This window comes from Beta vulgaris, chromosome 9 (assembly GCF_026745355.1).
Source record: "Beta vulgaris subsp. vulgaris cultivar EL10 chromosome 9, EL10.2, whole genome shotgun sequence".
Taxonomy (NCBI): Eukaryota; Viridiplantae; Streptophyta; class Magnoliopsida; order Caryophyllales; family Amaranthaceae; genus Beta; species Beta vulgaris.
This window is the reverse complement of record NC_079210.1, coordinates 4,495,003-4,520,550: the sequence shown is the minus strand read 5'-3', so window position 1 is coordinate 4,520,550 and position 25,548 is coordinate 4,495,003. Positions and strand designations below refer to the sequence as shown.

The following is a 25,548-nucleotide window of genomic DNA, read 5'->3' as shown; positions in this document are numbered from 1 at the left end:
TGTAGGTCCCAATTTTAGGGGGTCTTAATTTTTAGCGGGCCTCGACGACTTAAAACTGGAGATTTTTTTTTTAAATCTCACCTAGTTCCTACACCCCTCCCTCAATTAACCCTTCTGATGTGACCCAAATTTTACAAGTGATGACCTATTCAGTCAGTTTTACGTCACTAAGGCCCGTTAAAAGTAAAGACCCCCTAAAGTTGGGACCTACACAAGTTAATCAATAGTTCAGACCTTTTAAAAATTATCACCCAAAGTTCATACCTCTATTGTCAATTTTTCCTTTTTTTTATTAATTTGAGCTACGAAGGCAATATAAAGTACAAAGAAGGGAAGGGGAATTCGAACTTGTAGCGTATCGTTCACAATAGCTCAATCTTAACCACTAGGCCAAGATATCCTTTGTTATGTTTATTAACTTAGTCAAGGACCCAGCCACAAGAAATTACCACTAAAGATGGGAAGCAATCAAACAAATTACTCTAAAATCTTAGTCTCAACAAGTTAATGATAATTGATGATTCTAAATTTGTGATGTTAATGATTCCATGTCGTTGATTAGATTCTTCATAGATTCGTAGGAAGATCCACCTTTCTGGACTGACGTCGATGCCAAATTAGCCATCTTAGTTGCATTTTCTAATAGCTCATCCTTTCTTAGATACATGATATCTCTGACCACCTTTTCAACTATGGCTCGATTGCAACTGTCTTTGATGTCAACTCCAAGTTTCCAGACTTCAGTCGCGAGCCTACTATTTACAAGTTGATCCACATAATGAGGCCAACAAACCATGGGCACCCCCGCGACTACACTTTCTATAACCGAGTTCCAACCACCATGAGTCAAAAATCCTCCTATAGCCGGATGGCTTAAAACCTCAACTTGTGGAACCCAACTAACTATACACCCATTTTTCTTGATGCCTTTAAGTAAGTCACCATGCATTAAAACTTGTTTTTCTAACATTTCATAATTTTCTTCCAAGCCAATAACAGATCCTGGTCTATTCATCCACAAGAACAAAGTTTCACTATCGACCAAACCATGCAAAAACTCCGTAAGTTGCTCTTTCGTAATGACTACTTGGCTTCCGAAACTACAGAAGATGACTGATCTTAGTGGTTGCTTGTCAAGCCATGCCATGCAATTTCTATCCTCTTGCCACAAACTATTTGAATGATCTGAATATACGAATGGTTGATTCGATGATAGAGCGTTTGCTTGCAATCTTTCCTTGAGACTTAAATGTAATGGTCCGATGGTGTAAATAGGATTCGGACAATGAGAGCGCATATAAGAGAGCAAATGTGAATCTAAGTCTTCAAATGTGTTGAGAATGATGCCTTGAGCGCGTTGCATCTGTTGGACCTGTTCCAGAACTCGCTGCAACATTATATCGTCGGTGGCATCACGAGCTCGACAAAAGTCTGGAAGGTCACGCCGACGCAGATAACCATCCATGCCAGGGACATTCACTAATAATGCATCTAAATCGCTGTTTTCTGTATATATGCAAATGCGCACTAAATTCATTAACTAAACTATTGAATTACTAAATTTAAGTTGAGAAAAGTTTTTAACAACTTACAAACAAATTTAATTAAGTTTTATTAAACAGGTCTGGATCGCGCCCGCCACGCACAAGTGCAAATCCACTCTAGAGACCACAGAGGTTTCACCTCAAAACTATATGGCAATAGGGGAACAACCCTCAACCGTATAAAGTGCACACAACTCATATATTTCCTCAAAGTGGACATCCCAACACTCCCCCTAATTCCAAATTGTGGGACAACACTTTGGGTTGTTCATGGGCTCAAGAAGTTTTAATAAGTTCAAATAATTAATTCTAATAAATTAGATGAGCACGTTACGTTCAAGAAAACTCGATCTTCAACTAATCGAAATTTTATAATAAGTCTACTTTAAGAAATCAACTTAAATCCAGATTCCTCCAAGTCCTTTTGTTTCTTCTTTTAAAATTCTTCCATATAGACATGTATATGGTCCGGTATTTGAGATCTGAAGTTGTGCTTTAGTATAATCACCAATTGCTGTAATAATGTTGAATAGTTTGGAGTGCTAAGTCCTCATCAGTGCAGCAAGTGGGAATTGATAAAGCTAACTTTCAAATCTTAAATCTCATGTGAGTTTGAATGATGGTTTACATACAACCAAAGATTTACACCAATATTTTTGTATTAGAAAATCAAAGATTAGCTAAAAAGCTACGCGTTAATATGGCTTAGTTCTCACAAGTGCTTCCCTCTTTCTGCTATCCTTGTTTACTATTGGCAAGCCGATTATAAACCAAAGATTAATCTAGATCTCACAAAGCATGACCTGATTTATACCATTAATAATAAAGTGGCATGATATCGGCCTGTATCAAATTCCCAAAAATGACACATTAACTTTACTGATACAATTAATACACCAATGTCGTTAAAATCTTACTAATGTTTATCGATAACCTCATTCGTAATTTGTGAGCTGTTTACTTCAGACCATTAACTAATTGTATGGCACATCGTGTAAAAGAATTTTTGATCAAATTATATAGAGAAATGTCTTCTAATAAATCACTCTTAAAACAAATGTTTTGAAAGGTATGAAAAATACAGCAAAAGGAATGACATCATGCAAAGCAATCATTCAAACTAATGAGATGTTGACGAGTTAGTGTTGTGTAGACCTGGTCCATAATAATATTATTGTGGACCAAAACCACTTATTATATTTAGTGATCCTTTTTCTCCATATAGTAACCTTTTCAAATTTTAAGTTTTTAGGCTTTGTATCAGAAATAAGAAAACATAAAGCATTATTAAGGCAGAGAGTACTAATTACAATTAGAAGATCAAAGGTAGACTCTGGTACCTGTAAATGGTACCTCTCCAGCTTCAACTAATTTTGGTAGACAAAGATAAACCCAAAGGCAGCTGGGGCTCATAGTCTCAAAATAAAAAACTGGTATTCCAACTTCATTACCAACATCCAAGGCAAAGTTGTATAATCCATCTGACACAATACATGTCACAAGGGGACTTAAAACAACCTCCAAAGTTTGATTAGTTTCACTGCTACTTGTGTGTGTATCACCTGATGATACAATTTCCCTGACTATTGGATGGCTAACAGTTTTTACGGCATCTAACATCTCTAAGAACTTATCACCACCTCGAGGGTGGTCATTGGGGAGGCCGTCTGAGAAGGTACGAAAAGAAAATCGTGGGTTCTGATCAAAGCGTTCCTTTGCACGAGCCGAGACAATGAGTTGGCGGTAGACCACATCGGTTGTGAGGAAGGTGGCATGAATGTTATCTGCGGAGAGGATGAGCAACTCCGCTAGCTTGAGCATTGAGTTCACTGGGCCTTGCATTGGTAATGGAAATATGAGGATGTGTGGTGGATTTGATGATCCAAGTAATTGAGGTTCAATCTCCATGCCTACTGATTGTTATTCAGCCTCTATCTTATTTTGGTTTTCTGGTTAGTGTTTGCCAAAAGATTGGATTGATGTCTGACTTTCAAGTAGCAGTTGTAGAACAAGCATTTGTTGCATCGGCATACCTATATATATTAGGCTACTTTAAAATATACAAAGTTAATATGATCGGTTAAATATTTTATTTGGAGTTTTTTTTAGGGTAAGATGAATATTCCTTGTATAAGTGTCGGGAAAATTGAACATCGATCTTACTTTGCAAGGAGTAAGAATTGGACGCTTGTTAAAGGGAGTAGAATGAAGACTTCCAACTAAATAGGCCAACCTTAATTCATGTAGTATATTGTGGCTCTATTTGGGAAAGTATTTTAGTTACCTTTAAGGTGCTAACATATTTTAGGTGCTAAAATGAATAGAAGTGTTTGGAGAGTACCTAAAAGAATATTTCAGGTCGTTAAAATGACTTAAATGATCAATTAGAATCTTGCAAAATCAAGTGACTGGAATTTTGGAAAATCTTTCTAAAATTTTGATAACAACTAATTTTGCCAAAATAATTTAGTAACTTAAGCAACTAATTTTGTCAAATAATTAAACTAATTAGCTACCTTATCAATTTCAACACTTTATTAGTTTCAACTTTATCGTATCAGATTCAGTTTATTTTCAAATAATATAGCTAAACATAGCATTTTGGAGTTATTTGGGGAAGGCTAAAACAACAAAAATCTATTGGTACAACCATATAAGAGTTAAAAGAATAGCTCACATATGAAAGCTCTAAACGCACAAGATTTTTTTATTGTAGAACAGATGAGTTTTATGAAACCAAGGGCCTGTTCTCTTCGGCATAAAACAGCTGAACTGAACTGAACTGAATTGAACTTATTGGAGCTGAACTGAACTGAACAGAACTGAACTGAACTGAACTGAATTGAATTGAATTGAATTAAATTAAATTATTTTAAATTGAATGTAATAAATATATAAATAATATTTTAAACAATAATAATTTGAATATTAAATAATAATTACAATGATAAGTAATAATAATGAATAATAATAATAATAATAGTATTTTGGATATTTTTAAATGATAGTTATTAATATATAATATTAATAATCATAAATTAATAATAATAATTAATGATAATTATGATAATTAATAATAATTATTTTATATTATTTATATTCATATATTAATACTTGATGATGATATATAATAGTAATAATATCTAAGAAGTAAATTAATATTACTATTTTAATAACTAGATTTAATAATATAAAAATATTTAGTAATAAAAATAATGATTGGGTTGGACCGCGAAAATTACATCATAAACCGTCTTGACGCGATTTGATTGGTTTATGGGCTAAAAAAAGTGGGTTTATTGTGCTTTGACCTAAACCATGTTCCTCCTAATTATAATAATAATAATAATAATAATAATAATAATAATAATAATAATAATAATAATAATAATAATAATAATAATGAGTAAAGCTATAATAAACAAAATAACATATAGAAACAACAATAATAATAAATAATAATAATGATAATAATAATAATAATAATAATAATAATAATAATAATAATAATAATAATAATAATAATATATAATAATAATAATATAATATAATAATAATAATAATAATAATAATAATAATAATAATAATAATAATAATAATAATAATAATAATAATAATAATAATAATAATAATAATAATAATAAGAGTAATTAGTAAAATAAATTATACCAACATAATAATAATATTTAACAAAATGGTTATAGAAGAATGGAGCTGAACTGAACTGAACTGAACTGATTGGAGCTGAACTGGACTGAACTGAACTGATTGGAGTTGAACTGAACTGAACTGAAAATAAGCTTGGGAGAACAGGCCCCATCTCCCTAAAAAGCCTCTATTCCACTCAAGTTTTTATTTTCTTAATACTACAATCTAGAAAAACAACACTCCATATTTTGGATGATTGGCACAACGCTCACGGCTAGCGGGGGATCTATGTTTCCGGACTCGGGTACCTTGTCCGACAAAGGTAAGTGTTCGAGTGTTCGACTTGGCTACTTTTAAAACTTTTCAATTTTTTAGCCCGAAATAAAATGTCTAAGTGTCCCATCCATGTTCGAGTATCGAGAATCCGATATAGGTATTTGGGTAAAATAGAGAGTCCGAACAACGTAGCGGGGGACACTCCAAACAATTTTCGCACAAGCATAACTATTTATAGTAAATCCTTCGTTTTCTTTTCATGTCACTAGTTCTGCTCTCGTGCGTGATGATTTCCAACCAGCTGAAACATTGAAAAAGAATGGAGGGACTAGTAAAGTTGATGTTCAAGTTACAACTTTCACATATGAGACATGACAATTGTTAAATCTTTCCCAGGCTCGGCTAAGGCTCTATGTAAAGTGAGCAATCACACAGGTCGTCCGAAATATAAGGGTTCAATTTTCTATGTCTGCCCAAAGTAGAAAAAAATAAAAAAAATCCAACTCCACGCATTTCTCTTTCTTGCCTGCTATTTTCACGCACTTCCTTTCCCATTTTTAAAACTCCATTAATGATACCTCTGTCACCTCCTATTCCCAAAAAAATCAATCCTTTCTCATTACAACTCTGAAAAACATAATTACAAAGATCAATTATTTTCTTGTTTGACCCGTTTAGCAAAGAAAAACAAGTATATCAAAAAAGGAGGTTAACAATTCTTACAAATCTCTTCCTTTGTTGCTCAAAGTGTAAGAGTATAGAGAACAAATTACAGCAAGAAGAAGAATGGAAGAAGAATGTCGCACCACCTGAACACCTAAGAAGTATAAGATCCCGCAGAGACAATGTTACTCTAGAGACAACATGAATGGTAACTGGTTTAACACTATGAAGATGAAATTTACGAAGTAAATCAGATACATACTTATGTTGAGACAAAAATAAACCAGAGGGAGTACGCACCACCTGAACACCTAAGAAGTAATGAATAAGATCCCTTAAATCCTTCATAGCTACTGAGAAGAAAGAACAGAGATGAATTTCGTAACAAGGGAAGAGCTACTACCAGTAAGGACAATGTCATCAACATATAATTGGAGAATTATAAGATGACCACGAATTTTGAGGGTGAACATGGAAGTGTCACAATTGCTGCATTTGAAACCAATAAATAAGAGGAAATTGCTGAACCGAGAGAACCAAGCTCTAGGAGCTTGTTTCAAACCATAAATATGATGAGGTTTAGAGGGATGAAAAAAACCCGGAGGTTGACGCATATAAACCTCTTCATGAAGAAACCCATGAAGAAAAGCATTTTTGACATCTAATGGACGAATAAACCATTTAAGATAAACAGCAATAGTAAGAACTAAGAGAACAGTATTAGGCTTAACAACAGGACTAAAGGTTTCAAAGTAATCAATACCTGCCTGCTGGTGATTTCAAAAAACGACAAACCCGGCTTTGAAACGCTCCATAGTACCATCATTATTGTATTTAATCCGATAAACCCACTTATAACCAAGTAAATTCTTATCATAGTTGCGAGGTACCAACTCCCAAGTGGCATTATTAATTAAAGCCTAATATTCATCTAACATAGCTTGACGCCAACGTGAGTCTTTAGAAGCTTGTTTAAAATTAGTGGGTTCAAACTCGACAACATCAGTTTTTAAATTCATAAAGACCTTTGGCTTAGAGACTCCGTCTTTTAAGCGAGTAACCATGGGATGATGGTTGAAAACTACAGTAGTCGATGTAAGAACGAGTGGGTTGGGTGAAACAAGACGAGACGGCGATGGAGATGAACTAGGCGTGTCATAGGAGGGGGGAAAGGACCTGCAGCACGGGGAGGCAGGCTACCCTCGTAGGCAGCAGGCAAAGCTGGACTAGCAGTCGCTGGAGAGCCAGCGGGCCAGCCAGTAGACGGGAGGGGTGTGCCACGCACTGCAGTAGGCGAGGGACGACCAGCACTCGCTGGTGCGACAGCGTGCTGGGCAGGAGACGGAAGAGGCCCTGCCATCCCATCAAGCGTTGGCTGGACAGTGGGCGACGCAGACGAGGGAGTGGGGCTGGGCGCAATATAGGGCGCGGGCTGGGCTGTGTGCGACGAGGCAGCGAAGCTGTGTGTGCGAGTGGGGTCCAACAAGGACCAAGACACAGAAACCGAGGAAGTCTCACTAGCAACGTTAGTGAGATGCCAGTCATAAGACGGGACCAGAGGAGAGGTGTGGGGCACGGGAGACGTAGGACCAACAAGAGCACGATACGAAAACTTATGTTCATGAAAAAGAACATGACGACATACTAGTAAAGACTTTGTTAGTGGAGGTGTCAAAACAACGATAACCTTTATAATTCAGGGTATATCCAATAAAAACATATGTTTTAGGCTTAGGTTGTAGTTTGTGATTTTTAGAATTCAGGAACAAAGGGAAGCATTCACAACCAAACATTTTCAAAAAATGATAGGAAGGGGGACGATGAAATAATTTTTCAAAAGGTGAAACACCCCCTAAAACCTAGCTGGACAATCTATTTATGATGTAGGTGGCAGTATATGATGCATCAACCCAAAATTCAGTAGGAAAGTCAGAATGAATTATCATAGTACGAGCCATTTTAATTATATGACGATGTTTTCGTTTTGCAACACCGTTTTGAGTTGGAGTATGGGGATAGGATTTTTGAAAAATTATACCATGATCACGAAATTGTTGCAGAAGAGGAGAATTATCGAATTCCCTACCTCCATCGCTTTGAAAAAATTTAATCTTGCAATTAAAAAGATTTTCAACCATCTTTTGAAAAACAATAAATTGAGAATAAGCATCCGATTTTCGACGTAAAGGATAAATCCATGAATAATGTGAGAAATCATCAACAAATACAACATAATAACGAAATAATTGATTTGACAAAACAGGAGATTGCCAAAGATCACTATGAATTTTATATAATGGATATGGAGAGACATGTTCAACTGAATCAAAAGGTAAACGATGTATCTTTCCTAACTTACATCCAACACAATCATAATGAAACTTAGAAGTACATGTGATAAAGTTATTGGAAAATAAAGAGCCTAAAATTCTAGAAGAGGTATGACCCAGACGAGCATGCCAAACGTCACCCGACTCCTTATAAATTAGTGGCTAGAAAAGCAGGAACTGGAGACTCAGGAGGGACAACAGTAGGCTGAAGACGATAAACACCTTGCTTACTGGATCCCTGAAGCAGAACCTCCCCCGTTGTCTGGTCCTTAACAGAAACAAAAATTTTATCAAAAATCACAACACAATCATTTTCTTGACACAATTTGTTAACTGATAATAAACTATGTTTTAAGTTAGGAACGTGACAGACAGATGACAACTGGAGGGGACGACTTGCAGTTTTTAAGGTTAAAATTCCAGTACTTTTAATTGGGAGTAAGGCACCATGCATTACCAACAACCACAGAGCTAGACCCAGTATAAGTAGTTTTAGCAGAAAACTTACCATCCTAAGGAGTCATGTGAGATGCAGCTCCCGAATCCAGGTACCAGATTGGAATTGAATTGTTGAGGGCAATAGGCATCTTGATGACCTGAAAACCAACATAAACCACAAGTATCGGAAGTAGGGGTAGAGTTTACGTTGCTACTTGATGAATTACTCCCTACGGACGACAAATCATTAGTAATATAATCTAGGCAAGGCATACTATAGGATGACAAGTTAGAATATGTACTCATACCATTGTTGCGTCCCCAATTAGCATTGTTGTTGTTGTTTCCAGAGCCACGAGCTGAGAATTATTATTACCCCCATTACCACCACCATTTCCACGATTAGTTTTATTTCGATTATTATTACCCCCACGATTTTTGTTGTTGCGTCCCCTATTCCTCCCTCCGGAATTAGACTTTAAGGAGGAACTTGATCCAGAACCAGTAGATTGAACGTCAAGTAAGGCATGATGAGAGGAGGAATCAGATCCATCCTTTGAATTTTTCAAACGTTGTTCATGACGGAACAACTTAGGCCGTAGATCATCAAAACTAAGAAGGAACAGATAATGCAGCAAAGTAGTAACAATGTGATCATATTCAGAATCACGATCCAGACCAAAAAGAGTATACTGCACTAAATCCTGGTTCGACACAAGACACTGAATGGCAGCAAGAGAATCAACAATCACCTTGATCTCACGTAAGTAACCATCCATAGACTCGGAATCTGTCTTTTTAATACGAGACAAACGTCCCTTTAATTCCATAGAACGAGCCATACTTGCATGCATAAAATGAGATTGTAATATATTTTAAATATCCAGAGAGGTGTGCAAATCATGAACATCAACAAAAACATCACGAGACAAAATAGCGAAAATCCATGATTTTACTTGTTGATCAATAAGAAGGTATTCATAAAAGTGCACATTGTGAACAGTATTACTAGAGTCATCAATTACAGTACCAGGAGGAATAATAACAGTACCACCAACAAGACCAAGTAATTGATGAGATAGCAGAAGGCAAGTAATTTGAGTTTTTCATAGAAGATAATCCTCAGGGGAAGAAAGAGTGATGGTTACCAAATTCGTAAGATTAGGGGTAGACAACTGCGAGAGGGAGAACACCGGCGCCAGGACCGTCAGGGCAACCATAGGTGAAGAAGAAGCGGTGTACTGCAGCGCCGGTTGGGCAAAAGCGGGTGGAAACCAAGGAGAACCCCTCGGTTGGGGGCTGTGTGCCGCGAGAAAGTCGACGCGGAGAAGAAGGAGCCCGAACTCGACGGAAGAGGGATGGAGAAACCAGCGCTAGCAGCCACTCCCTACAGTGTGGTAGCGGAGGACAACGTTCGAATAGGCCCGGTAAAACGGGCTGCAGCGGCGGGTCCTAGCGCCGCGTGAGTCGAGTTGGCGGTGACGTGTGGAAACAACGACGTCGAGGAGGAGGCAGCGGAAGATGATATGGCGGCAGCATTAGGGGCGTCCATGATGGGGGACTGCGGGTGGTAGGTTAGAGGAAGGAGAGAAAAAAAATTAATTTTTCTTAGGCTGTGATACCATGTACAAGTGTAGAGAATAATTGTGTTAACCTGAGTAGGTTAATCCTGACATTCAATATATATAATGTTTGTAATACAAGCCTACAACTAGTAAACGATCATTCTATCCTTTACATAGAATGTTACTCTAATAGAAGTGACTAGGGCTTTTTTGGGACATCACACAAATGAGCAGATGCGAGGGATGAAAAATGAGATGGTTGGTGGCAGTAGCACTACAACTTGGTAGAGTATGGATTAATATTATTCCTTCTCTTACTAGTTGAAGGTAATTTCTAAATTATGAAAATTTTGTTATGTAGTTTTTTTTTATGACAGTCTGGAATTTTGTTTAGTTTTACTACTATTTTATGAGATTTTGGCTATGTGAATTGTTTAATTATCAAATTTTGATTTCTATTTATTAATTGGATAATTTGATGATGATTCATGCTTAAAATTTTGTTCCTCAAATTTTTTTTATTGTGATTCATGGTTATTTAAATTTTTTTATGGGGTCTCATAATATAGTTTAGCATAGGGTTCCTAAGTTGTACAAGATGGCCCTCAACTTTCCTACTATAGCTGATAGAGAAGACGTGACAAGTGCCTTGAATAAATTTTATAGCCATAACTACTGAGCTGTTGAGCAATAAGACATTATCAATGTGACTCATGTAGGGGAGAGATGGTAGGCAGTGCTCATCTTTAAAATCACAAAAACATAGAAGATTGCGACAAATTCATCTAATCAGATTTGCAAATAATATTTGTTTTAATATATACTTTAAAAACTATATTAGAGGTTAAACTAAAAAAATCTAGATGTTTAATGAAAATTATAGTGTGTGTAGTCTAGAAAAATTAAGTATCCATAAACATCTTGTAAAAATCAAAGATATTAGACAAGTATAGATAAATTTAGAAACTAGGATGCAACAATTTTAAATATGTTGTATATATATATACATGAGTTGAAAGGTCAGCTAATTAAAAGAGCTCCCACAAAATATTTAGAAGGACAGAAACAAGAGTTCTACCAAAGAGATAAGTGAGAGATATGGGCTCTCACAAATATAGTTGTACAATTATTATGAATGTAATCAATAAATTGCAATTTATTATACTATGAAGGGTCCGTCAAAACTTTCGCGTGCAAAGAGTTGTTAGTGCTACTGGTTCTCTTTTGGTGTTCCTCTGGGATAGCGTTGAGGCTATTAAGATTTGGAATTGGAGATTATCAGAATTGTATAAACATGTTTAGATTATTTCCTACTTTAGGATTGTCCTATTTTCAAAGGAAACTATGCCGGAATTTCTATAGAACGAAACTTATAAGGATAAAGGTTGATAATCAAGGCGTTGTTGTAATAGTTAATTTAAATTGAATAGAATTGGGAATTAAGTTCCACACTCTCCGATGTAATTCAGTGAGTGTGAGGGTAATAGTCCGGAATAGCTCGACCAAGGCCTCTTCCGTTGTGCTTAATCTTCTGAAAGCTGGTCGGGGAAATCCGGGTTGTTACAGGGATGACACTATCCAATATTTGGACATATCCACCACATGAAATACCATTGACCAAATAATTAAGGTTCACAAACGAACCACGAGACATATTTTTCAAAGCAAAATACATATATAATAGGAGTTAAGCATTTGGCAATGCCAGGATAACAAGACGGTCATAACCATTAAAATTATCACTATCCAATTAGCGGCTATGACCAAAACAAATTATGGGATTGTCATTATCCAATATGTGGACATCTCCACCACGAGCAATGAATGTGAGCAAACAAGTAAGGTTCACAATTGAACAAAGAGACATACTTTTTGAAACTGAGTACAAACATATATAATAGGAGTTAAGCGTTTGACAATGGCAGAATAACACTATTTATTTGATAAGGTCATAGAAAAGACAACACTATGGGCATAGCCATAAAAAAATATCACTATCCAATTAGCGGCTATGAACAAAACAAGTTACAGGACTGTCCAATGCACCAAAACAAAAGGCAATTTGTCTTCCACCATTCATATTTGGAAAATACCAGCAATGACGGGCAACTGAACGAAAAACTCGACCATGGCACCGAAAATTTCACAATAATTCGTCTGAATGGCATGGTGCAGAAATCTTCGCAAGTCAACTTTATGAACAATAAATGTCTTTAAATTAAGTTGACACCCTAATCGTCTTAAAATTAGGTTGCTCGTCGTAATAACGGAGGTTCTGGGATTGAAGAAGACATTAATGGAATTTAAATAATATGTGCCAATGTTTTATAAAGTAATATTTTGTATGTGATGATTTTCATATATTATAATTTGTAAAGCATAATTTCGTATATAATAAGATTTAAATCTATTATTTTATACCGTGAAAAAATAAATATAATTGTCTTCCAAATTAGGTTGCTCGCGGTTAATAATGGAGGTTTTTGACTATAATGGATTTTAAATAAGGGAAAAGCTATATGAAACCCTAAGGGCAGTATATAAGAAGCTAAAAATGGAAATAAGTTGCATTAATTGATCATTTATTACATCGGTTGATGCAAAAAATTTCCATAAATTCACAACTTATTTTCATTTTAAGTAGCGTATTTATGTTTTATATGCAACCTTAAGGGCTGCATATAGCATAACCCTTTAAATAATATGTGCTAATATTTTATAAAGTAATATTTCAATTCGTATGTCATGATTTTCATATATTATAATTTTAAAGCATAATTTTATATAATATAAGATTTCATTTTGTTATTTTATACCTTGGAAAAAAACTTATAGTGAAAAGTATAATGTCATGTATTTTTTTATTGTAGTATAAGTAACAATATAAGTTAGTGGATCATATACTGAATACAGTATATAGAGAAAAGATTTTAATACATTTAAGTTTGGAATTATTTCATAACTTGCCTAAAATAAAAAGTCAAAATATCTTCAACTTCCTTAAACCACGCGGTGTAGTCAGCATAATGTGTGGATGATGTGATGAAATGTGCCGCTCACATTAATTTTTTACGGTGGCTTTTTTTTATGAGAAATCCATCATAAGAACATCCGTACATGAGTTTTAAGGTAAGCCAATTAAGAAAGCTCCGACAAAATATTTAGAAGGGTAGGAATAAGAGTTCTACTAAAGAGATAATGTTGGAACACAAGGCGACACTCAAGAAAGGGGGGGGGGATTGAATTGAGTGACGAAATCTAATCGATTTTCGCAAAACTTAGGTTATGGCACAGTGCCAGACACTGTGTGAAACGCTCGTGAATTTCTGTTTTGAGTTTTTGGCGAAAATTAAAACTAAAACTATATTAAATCAATACTCAAACTCAAGATATAACGTGGTTCAATCTCACCTCTGAGATCTACGTCCACAAGAAACAAAAACTCTTTTATTTCTTTGAATCCTAAAATATCAACCTCTTGATACAATAAGAATTTCCCTCACTACTACCCCTAGTAGTGACCCCCAATACTTAAATCTAAGTGTTGACACTCTCTATGATTGTACGATTACAGAAAGAAAAATGATCCTCAACAATGTGCTTCTTATTCAAGCAATTTCGAGGACAATTACAATCATTGAATAGTTACTTAAACCGACTCGAACAGTGCTATACTTTGTGTCTTAGGAAACTGTTTTCAGCTCTTAATATTTCCAATTTTTTCTCTCTGAAAACTTGAGTTATGAGAATGAGTTATAATCCCTTTTATAGCTTATGGAGTGTACGAAAATCCTTCTCTAAGTGATGCTTATCTTTCACTCCTAAGATTAAGGGATAAAACCTTTTCTTTTTAGAAAACAAAATTTATCCTTTTCATCGTTATCCTTATCTCCTAAGATTAAGGGATAAAACCTTTTCTTTTTAGAAAGCAAACTTTATCCTTATTTCTAAAAAGATAAGTTTTCTTTAAATCATCAATGTTTATCCATAATCTTGATAACCAATTTGATTTCCTTTTTATCTCATATTCCTCGTTTGTTTTGAAATCCTTTTTATCAAAATAGTTTATGAAAATCTTATTTTTATAAAACTATTTTATCTCAATTTTTATTAAATTCGTTTTTTTCAAAAACACTTTAAATTCGGTTTTTTATAAAATCTTTTCATAAATCAGTTTTTCCAAAACTTTATCAAACTACTTTCTAAATTCTGAATTACAATTTTCTTTTAAGATAGACATATAAAATTAACATGATTATTTATACCCTTCTCTAAGAAAATAATAATCATCCTAATTTCATATTTCTATACTTGGCACACAATATACCATATAATTCTAACATATTACATTTTGCATATAGTAACTAAACTTGAAACACCATCTTGATTATTCATTTCTTCAAAGTCTTCAATCTTTCATGAACTTCAAATCTTGATAGCTTTCTTAGATCACTCTTACATACATACATGTTATAGCACAAAGTGTTTATCATCATCAAAATAACATTGACTTAGAGTCACAACAGATAAGTGAGAGATATAGACTTTCACAAATGTAGTTGTACAATTCTTCTCGATGTAATCAATAAAATGCAATTTATTATATTATGAAGGGTCCATCAAAACTTCCGCATGTACCCCAATTCATTTCTGTCAAACTAGAGTCAATAATTTGGTTTAGAATTTTCATCAAGAAATATATTGATGTATTATTCCAACAAATTAGACATCTAAGAACATGACAAAATTCTCAATCATTAAATCTTGCTGTGAACTTGAGTTGCTTTCGACGTAAGCTCAATGAACCTTGCATCATTCTCGAGTTTAGCCATGTCGTCGCTACTCAAGTTAATATAAGCAACTATATCGTTACTTGACGGACCAGCAGGGATTAAAATGATCAAATCTTTGAAAACTAAAGTTGCACTGGTCACCCATATCGGCTTCCCCCACCCGAAATCAGCCTCATATACTGGCAAACTTCGTAGATTGCTCAAACCAAGTGAGATTATCTCGCCCTTGCTTTCTCTTTCGAAGTGTTCCATCATGAACCTCAAGTCCTCCTTACCTTCTAGAATCTCTTTAATAAACCCATCACTCATAATTTTCTCGATGGACTCTTTTGTTAGTGCTAAGAAGTTGTACAACCATCGAGACTCGTTCATGGAGTTGTTATTATCATCATTTAGCACCAGAGACGAGTTTACTATGGCATTTACGACCAAGTTACCAAAGTAGTAAGAATTCTCATCTGGTGTATTCACTCGAGGACGTAAATTAACAGCATGGTACACTTCATTAGGGATGATGTTAACACTATTATGACAAGCTACCTTGATTCTGCTCCAAATGAAAGCCGATAAAACCATGGGCCGGGAAGGAAGACTATTACTGTTGGTGTAAGAAAATAGTTTTGTTCTAATTGCATCTAACTTGGTTTCACTAAACAAAAACCATTTGCTCACTGGTCTCGTCTGTATAAGATCAGGATTTTGGTTAGAGTCTTCCTCCACGTTATTTACTATTTGAGGCGATGGGGGTGGAAATAACTTCGAAATCTCGAAGTAAGGGCGATTCAAACGCACTGTATCGTGGTTGCCGTTTGCAATAGATGCCCATGTCTTCATGAACATAAAAAATGAGAACGCATCAGAAATAGCATGGCTCATCTTCACCCCAATTGCAAGTGCACCACAAGCAAAAACATTTACTTGGATGGCTAACAACAAGCTCGTATACCCTTCTTTGCCATAGATGGGTACAAGTTTGTCGAGTTGAGACATTTCTGCCTTGTAGACAATATCCATTAATGGGCAGTCCACCACTGCTTGTACATAGGGCACGCCCTCATCGTTGCAATCGATTTGCTTAGCATTATGAACGCGCCCTGCAAGTGGATAGAATATCGATAACGTCGTCGGAAGGGATCCTTTGAGTCGATCCAAGACTTGATTAGTACCGATGTTGGTAGTATAAGTTCGGGAGTAAAAGAAGATAAGGGGCATAAGGACGGGAGTGTTTACATGATCAAACAAAGAGGCTCGTAGAAGACGAAGATGATTAGGAGTTGGGTTGTTGGGTTTGATAAAATCTTGAGTGATGTGTTTGATGTTCATCTTGCTCAAGGACATGATACCAATTCAAGAACTGTAAAAGCTTTATGTTAGGAAACTAACTTTGAGATCTACTCAAGAGTCAAGGATACAATCATGGCAATAATAATCGTAAACTACAAGTCATTGTTGAGTGCATTAGTAAACTACAAGATGTCTATTGATTCTATATATATATAAAAGGACATTATAAACGTTATCTAGCTGACAAGGAAACTTAATATTCGAATAGTACAATCAAAGTCGTCGTTTAATGCTAAAGAAAAATAAAGTCTCTTCTAAAAAAACAAGTAACATGATCTAACGCGGATATATAACTGCAATTAACTGAATAAGACAATTAATTCATTCATACAATTAATGAGTCAACTGTTAAGATGGTATCATTAAAAATTAAAAATTATATCTAAAATCTTAAGTAATTAGCGTTGACCACGATCCACATGACTACACGCAATGAGCAAATCATTATGATGTTTGAAATCTAAATCTTTTTATTAATGCGAATTTATAATCTTGACTTTTTTTGTCTTTTGATTAATTTTTTCCCTTCCTCAAATTGTTGTATATGTATCTTCTCAAAAAAAAATTGTCTATATAAATATATTGACGACTTTATGAGAAGAGAAACAATATGATTGTATTAAGGTGTGTTCAATAATGAACGATAACTACAATATATATAGGAGTACATAGAAACTCCTACCCGAACACCACCTCCAGAAGATAATAATTTCCCTAATATAATTAATATCCTAACTACTAATATATCCTAAAGATATTTATCATATCTTTAGTATCCTAATATATTTTTAACACCCTCCCGCGATCGCAACGACAGTCATACGAACGTTGCGATTGGACAAACAAAAAAATTAAGGCAAATCAAATTAAATAGATATATTGTTGGGAACGCCATTCTTTTCGAACCCACCAAATTTTTTTTCTTCTTGATGAGAACGCCAATTCTTTTCGAACTCACCAAATAATTCAATAAATCAGGAACGCCATTCTTCTCGAACCCGTAATTTTCTTTGTCTTGATGATGAAAACGTCAATCTTTTCAAATACATCACTCGCCAGTCAAACAGGGACGTATTTCTTTTCGAACCTACGATTTTTTTTTTCTTGATGAGAACGTCATTTCTTTTCGATCTCACCAAATATTTCAGCAAAACGGGAACGCCATTCTTTTCGAACCCGTTAAGTATACGAGGGACGCCATTCTTTTCGAACCTCTTATCACATATATATCAATCCACGGAATCATCGTTCTCTTTCTATCACTTTTCTTCTGTTTCCCGCCCGCGATTCAAGACCTCTCTTTGAATCGTCTGTTTTTCAATTTTATGTTTGATCGCAACGGTGGTGGGATAAAATAAAACCTCATGAAACCCTATCCATCAGTAGGAAAAAAATCTCAACTTTATGAGAATATATCCGGCCGGTGGGCTTAAAATTCTAACCCACCGCCAGGAGAGAACAATATTTAGAGTTTTGACCCAAGATCTATCTCAATTGGCTCTTGATACCATGACAAGTTTATGAGAAGAGAAACAATATGATTGTATTAAGGTGTGCTCAATAATGAACGATGACTACAATATATATATAGGAGTACATAGAAACTCCTGCCCGAAAAAAACCCACCTCCAGAAGATATATTATTCTTAATACTTATTTGAAATAAATCATAAGATAATATTCCCCTAATATAATTAATATCCTAACTACTAATATATCCTAAAGATATTTATCATATCTTTAGTATCCTAATATATCTCTAACATATAATTCTAAAAAATTGATAAACATTGTTTTCCTAAAGGGGCCCAATTTGTCGCATGGATCATCCCTGTGTTGTGGCCAGTAATAATTGTCCTCTGGATTGAGATCATCATCCAAGTCAATGGTTAGTGTTGAATGCTATCATTGCCCACTTCTTTTCGAAGAGTGAAGAATAACATAAAATTGCTCATATCATTTAACAATTTGTTACATAATATTCATAATTTTTATACACCATTTATCATTTACTCTTATTATGTAACATTTAGAGTTTTGTATATGACAATTGACATGTATTATACAACATAACTGTTCAAGAAACACAATAGAAATATGATTTATTCTTTTTTTTAAAAAAAAAAATTATTTTCCCTTTATTTGCAAACGTGCCATCATTTGTTTACAAAAAATCACATATAGGAGGAATTTAGCTAAGCATTCCTCAAGCATTAGTAAACTACAACATATAGTTTATTTACCACCCTAGTGCGAATTTATATACTTTTTCCGTTTCAATTTATTTCTGACACTTTTTATTTTAGAAACTTTCAATTTATTTGTGACACTTTCTATTTTATCAAGTTTCAATTCAATTGTGATACTTTCTATTTTATCAAGTTTCAATTTAGTTGTAACACTTTTATTTTGGGTACTAACTTCTCTCTATTTCTCTTCTATCAAATGAGACCCTTTTATTTTCTTTCTCTATCTCTCCCCTCTCAAAAAATGTCTAGGGATTCGTGATTTTCAAAGCCTTAAAACTGAATTGAAATGAAAGAAGTAAATAAGATGATAAACAAATTCAACTTGTGATTTCTTAATTTATTTAATTATTTCTATAAAAAAAAGCACCCCTTTCATATGGAGCTCCAATGGTGATCCATGTATTGAAAGTTGAGAAGCCACCAACAAATAGTCGTTGTTTCCCTAACATTAGAAGAAAAAATTACAAGCCACAGTCCCAAAACTTTTTTCCAAATAACATGGATGAGTTAAAACCCACAAGGGCAAACTCCACCCCTCTCACCCCTTTAAGCTTCTTGGAGAGAACAGCTCTTGTCTACGGTGACTGCCCCTCTATCATCTACAACACCACCACCTACACCTGGTCCGAAACTCGCCATCGATGCCTCCAAGCCGCCTCCGCCATCACTACCATCGGAATTAAAAGAAAACAAGTGGTTTCGGTGGTGGCTCCCAATGTACCCGCGGCTTATGAGCTTCACTTCGCGGTCCCTATGGCCGGAGCCATACTCAATAACATCAACACTCGTCTCAATTCAATAACAATCTCGACACTTCTACATCACAGTGAATCAAAACTTGTGTTTGTCTATCACGAACTTTGCTCCCTAGTTCTTGAAGCCGTCTCTCTTCTCCCCTCAGAACATCCCCATCCTCTTCTTATCCTCATTTCGGACAACGATGATAACTCACCAACACCTGGTGAATTCTGGGGTAGCTATGAAGACCTTCTTAAGGGAGGAGATCCTATGTTCAAGTGGATCGCACCTGAAAGCGAGTGGGACCCAATTGTCCTCAACTATACATCAGGAACAACATCTTCACCCAAAGGTGTGGTCCATTGCCATCGAGGGACCTATATCTCTGCCCTCGACGCTGTAATGGACTGGTCGGTACCGAAGCAGGCAGTTTACTTGTGGGTACTATCAATGTTCCATGTTAATGGATGGGCCTTCACCTGGGGTATGGCAGCTGTGGGTGCAACAAATATTTGCCTACGACAATTCGACGGTGCTAAAATTCATGATCTCATACGTCGCTACCAAGTGACTCACTTGTGCGCTGCACCTGTGGTCCTTAACATGCTCACTGATAAATCTAATACTGCGGCTACTCAAATCCTGGACCATCCGGTGCACGTCCTAACAGCTGGGTCACCCCCGCCAGCATCTGTAATCCTTCGAGCTGAAGCACTTGGATTTGTTGTTAGTCATGGTTATGGACTAACCGAGACTGGTGGGGTGACTGTTTCATGCGCATGGAAGCCCAAATGGAACGGTCTGCCTGCGAATGAGAGAGCGCAACTGAGAGCTCGTCAAGGGGTTCGCACCCTTGCGATGACCGCTGTTGATGTAGTAGATCCAACAACCAATAAACCTGTGAGTCGAGATGGAAAAACTAATGGGGAGATTGTGCAGCGAGGGAGTTGTATAATGCTTGGCTACTTCAAGAACCCTCAAGCGACGTTGAATTGTATGGGAGATGATGGGTGGTTTAGGACTGGAGATCTTGGAGTGATGCACGCAGATGGATATATAATGATCAAAGATAGATCGAAAGATATAATTATAAGTGGGGGTGAGAATATTAGTAGTGTAGAGGTGGAGTCAGTGCTGTATACTTTTCCGGGGGTTAATGAGGCCGCGGTGGTGGCACAGCCACATGAGTTTTGGGGCGAAACCCCATGCGCATTCGTGTGCTTCAATACAGAAGTTAAGGTACGGCCGACTGAGAAAGAGATAATTGACTTCTGTAGGGACAGATTGCCTCATTACATGGTTCCCAAGAAGGTCATTTTTAAGGATGACCTCCCCAAGACAGCAACAGGAAAGATTAAGAAATTGGTGCTAAGAGAAATAGCGAGAGCAATGATCATGGGTCCAGCAAAATCAAGTCGTCTGTAGATTTATTTTCCTGTGATTAAAGTCATTTAGCATATGCTCAAATGGAAAGATATAAAGGTTTGAATAATAGAGGTACCGCATCCTTATTTTTTTCAGTCAAATTTCCTACTGCTCAAGGCATATATATGTATGAAATTAAATGTTCAACATCGTCCAATTTCTCTGTTTGGAATTATATCGTTGAACTCGAAGGTACAACGCATATCATAATTCATAACGATGAATTTTTTTAATTTTTCTCCCGTGTCATCATAACTAGAAGCGTATATTATGCCCTGTAATGTACTTAAACTTTCTTAGCCACTACAGACTCCTAGATAGAGTAGAATACTTCCTTCGTCGCTTTGCACATTGTTTAACAAAGTAGAGAGAAGTGGGAGGTTATGTGGTACTTATACTCCGTTCTTTTTAAAGAGATGTTTCAGTTTGACTTGTATATTCACCAATGTACACAACGTTGACCATTAATAATATTTCTAATTATCAAATGCTAAAAATTTAATTGAAAAACTGATATATTACGTCGAAACACAACAACAAATTTTATGCCAACATGACAAGTAAGTTTGAGGATATCTTTTTTCCTTGCTTGTATTCAATATCAACAGACTACATATATAAGCCTAACATAGCACTGAGCCGACAACACATAACACACTTACAAATATCCCAATATATCTAAATGCGTATTCACAAAATAATCCTAATATCCCTTCCCCTCAAATTGGAGCATACATGTTACAAATTTCCCAAATTGCAAAGTAGATACAAAAATTCCGTTTGCCTAATGTTTTATTGTGATATGATTTTAAGATGGAACCTTCGTAGTTTGTGAACTGTACTCTCTCTTCTTATGATAAGTGCGGAACAAACCCATATTTCACATGGTACCAGAGGCAGGCCCATAGTTAGGACCGCAAATTTATTGTGAGCCAATTGGAAAGGGGACCTCACATGTGAGCCGGATTGTTGAAGCTATGATGTATATGAGTGTCCCATATTGATAAAATAAGAGAGATGAGTTCCCTTTATAAGACAAATGGGCTACTCCCTTTAATTCCATATGCTTTTAGGGTTGAACATCTTTAGTCTTGTGAAGGAAACTCTCTCTCACATAACATTAGGTTTTAACTTATATAGAATAAATGATCAACATTGAGTATGTGAATAGTGCAAAAATGAAAATGGATCGGAGCATTTAAACCCGAATATATATTGTAAATTCATGACCTGTGTTAATGATTATTGAAATTTCCACTTTCCTAATTTTTCGGGTGTTCATATATCCCATTTTATTGAGAGAAAGATTTCCAAATTTACTCCGTGTACCATTCAAAAAATAAAAAATTTGTTCATATACTCCATATCATTTTTAATTGTTTACACATATCGCTTTCAATGAATAAATTTCATTGTTGTTTTTTATTCTAGTTTGAAGCTAATTAATTCAATTACTCAAACTACTAAATGTGGAAATATTAACTTAAATCCATCTTTTTGCTACTTATCAAACAATCTCATTATACTAAAGATAACAATAGTAGCATAATTCAGACATTATTAAAACCACTAAGGCACAACATAAATACTTGAACTACTACAACATGAAAAATAATTTGTAAAGCTAAACAAGCAAAAAGGTTTCCTTATTTCAGGGGACTAAGAGTTAAAAACCTTACAAAAATTAAAACATGAATGATACCTATTGGAACCTTACAACTTGCTATTGATACGGGGTATCATCTTTGACACAAATGAAGTGAATTCTGTATCACTTTCGAGTTTGGCCATATCTTTGGCGCTTAAATTGATATAAGCTACAATGTCCTTGCTTGATGGACCAGCAGGAATCAAAATGACCAAATTCTTGTACATTAAGGTAGCTGAGGTTACCCAAACTGGCTTCCCCCAACCAAAATCAGCTTCATATACTGGCAAACTTCGTAGACTGCTAAACCCTAGTGATATTATTTCTCCTCTACTTTCCCTTTCAAAGTGTTCCATCACAAATCTCAGGTCCTTTGAACCCTCTTTTATCTCCCTTATAAATCCATCATTACTTAATATTTTTGCAATGGATTCATTCATCTGCTCCAAGAAGTTACGCATCAAAGACTCGTCCCGAGTCCTGTTAGCATCATTCTTTGACACCACACCTAGCTTGGCTATGGCGTTGACAAAAGTGTTACCAAAATAGTACAATCTTCCACTAGATGGACTTATTCTAGAGCGTAAATTAACTGCATGGAAGGTTTGATGGGGTACATCATTAACAAAATTATGACAAGCTACTTTGACTCTACACCAAAGGAAAGCTGATAAAACCATGCTTAAGGAACACAAGGGGAGTTTAGAATGAGGATCAATATCATTCATGTTCGTGTTGGAGAGAAGTTTTGACCTAAGATCTTCTAGCTTGGCTTCGCCAAATAAAAACCACTTGGTTATTGGTTTATCCTTTATGAGATCAGTATTTTGGTTGGCATACATATTCAACGACAATGATGGTGGAAATAGCTTCCACATCTCAAAAGAAGGGAGCACGGAACCCAAATTTGTGTGAAGGCTGTCACCATTGGCCATCGAAGCCCAAGTTTTGACAAACATCACTAATGAAAAGGCATCAGAAATGGCATGGCTCATCCTAACCCCAATGGCAAGTCCACCACACGTAAAAACATTGATTTTGATGGCTAACAACAACTTTGTAAACCCTTCCTGACCATAGAAGGGTAACAATTTGTCGAGCTGAGATACATCAATGTCACGAATGACAATGTCTAATGGCTTATCAACCTCGACATGAACATAAGGAACGCCCTCATCATTGCAATTGAAGTAGTTAGCATCATCATGAACGCGTCCTGCAAGTGGATAGAACACCGATAATGTGTTGGAAAGTGATCTTTTGAGACGATTCAAGATTTCATTTGTATCAATATTTGTAGTGATGTTTTTGGGGTAAAAGAAGACAAGAGGCATAAGGGTGGGGGAGTTTACATGATCGAATAATGATGTTTGAAGTAAACGAAGGTTCTTTGGAGTTGGGTTGGATGGTTTGATAATTTCTTCGGACATCACCTTGATGTTGATCGTTGTAACGGCCATTTTGAGATCTATGAAAACTTTTTTGTTGAACTAAAAGTATAAGCCAGGATTTGAGCGAAATATGTAGGAAAACCATGGGTGGGATGCATGATCGGTTATATTTTTATATGATAACAGCCTTTAAGCTCAATTATGATCTTCCAAATAAACTATTTACTGCATTAATTAGTATGTACTTCAACTTCATTTAAACAAGTCTTCTAAGCAAAAGAAATCTACTTAAAACATTTACAAGAAAAAAAATATTCAAATGCTCTCCTACTTGATCTGTCACAGAATATTATATATTTAGTTATTGACTCACTATTACAAAGCCATATACATTTATGTTCCTTAACTTTTGATCATATATATTTTCATTAATATATTAGAAAGTTTTGTCATATAGCTAAAAAGTTTTTTATTTTATGGGATTATATAGATTCAAGTTATGATGTCTTTTTAAAATTTGTTGAAATATTATAGTAAAGATAATAATAGACAAAGATGTTCAGCTTAAGTCCAATAGAAACAATGTAACTAGTCTGGGAGATTTGAGTTTAGTTGATACGAGTATTATATATACTTCGGAATATTGCGGTGATTCAGTTCATATAGCAGTACTTAGAGTTCGTCCCAAAAAGGAAAAAAAAAGATACACGGATTTGTTTGGTATGGTGAAGAACTGGGTTTTCATGAAAAATGTTTTCGTATGAAAAACGCAAATTATTAACGATTTTTCTTTGTTTGGTTTTTATTAAGGGCTCTACAATAATTTATCCTTATGTACTAAGCTGATGACTCACCTTCTGTAAAAGGCTACCTGGCACTGATTATTCTCTGATTGTACCGTTGCCTTGATTCCTTTTTCAGTACTTTTGTCCTATATAGTATGTAATAAGGTGACAGCTTCTTTTTGAGCTTTTCATGAATGAAATAGAAACTTCTCTCTATATTTCTGTGCACCTAAAACTTTCTCTGCAATGCTGAAATTCTTGCTGTGACTATACAAGTCATCATGGTATCAGAGCTCCCATTGCAGTGAGAAAGCTTCAAATCATCTTATCTTTTTCTTCCCTACAAAAGTCTAAAAACCTCTTTTTTCCTTCCTTCTCCTTCATCTTTCTCCCTGCTCTCCTTCTATCTGTTCTTCCTTCAAAACCTCTGTTGTTTCTCCAAAAATGGCAGCAACTGGGGGAAGAATCACCTTTCAAGATATGTTGAACCCTTTATTTCTTCATCCTTCTGATGGTGCAAACACAGTCCAGGTGGACAAGTTGCAAGGATCTGCTGATTACAGAGCTTGGAGCAGACAAATGGAAATTAGTCTTTCTTCAAAACGTAAACTTGGATTTGTGAAAGGCACAGTCACAAGATCCACTGATGATGAGACCAAAGCAGAACTATGGGATGCCTGCAGTAATATGGTAATTGCTTGGATCACTCAA

At 35.4% G+C, this 25,548-nt stretch overlaps 4 protein-coding genes across 4 annotated transcripts; 1 reads left to right on the top strand and 3 right to left on the bottom strand.

The window, feature by feature from the left end:
* Positions 1-319: 319 nt before the first annotated feature.
* LOC104883256 (7-deoxyloganetic acid glucosyl transferase) lies at positions 320-3,550 on the bottom strand. Its single transcript, XM_010667747.4, has 2 exons — positions 2,885-3,550; positions 320-1,506 (listed from the first exon to the last, which is right to left on the bottom strand). Exons 1-2 carry the CDS (start codon positions 3,450-3,452, stop codon positions 524-526), a joined length of 1,551 nt encoding a protein of 516 aa, XP_010666049.2. The 5' UTR covers positions 3,453-3,550; the 3' UTR covers positions 320-523.
* An 11,405-nt stretch (positions 3,551-14,955) lies between these two features.
* On the bottom strand, positions 14,956-16,671 carry LOC104883267 (stemmadenine O-acetyltransferase). Its single transcript, XM_010667756.4, has one exon. The coding sequence runs from the start codon at positions 16,593-16,595 to the stop codon at positions 15,222-15,224; it is 1,374 nt and encodes a 457-aa protein (XP_010666058.3). The 5' UTR covers positions 16,596-16,671; the 3' UTR covers positions 14,956-15,221.
* Positions 16,672-19,171: 2,500 nt separating this feature from the next.
* On the top strand, positions 19,172-21,246 carry LOC104883255 (2-methylpropanoate--CoA ligase CCL4). The gene has a single exon (XM_010667746.2). It carries the CDS (start codon positions 19,238-19,240, stop codon positions 21,011-21,013), a length of 1,776 nt encoding a protein of 591 aa, XP_010666048.2. The 5' UTR covers positions 19,172-19,237; the 3' UTR covers positions 21,014-21,246.
* Positions 21,247-22,726: 1,480 nt separating this feature from the next.
* Positions 22,727-24,121, bottom strand: LOC104883265 (stemmadenine O-acetyltransferase). Its single transcript, XM_010667753.2, has one exon. The coding sequence runs from the start codon at positions 24,119-24,121 to the stop codon at positions 22,727-22,729; it is 1,395 nt and encodes a 464-aa protein (XP_010666055.2).
* Positions 24,122-25,548: the final 1,427 nt, after the last annotated feature.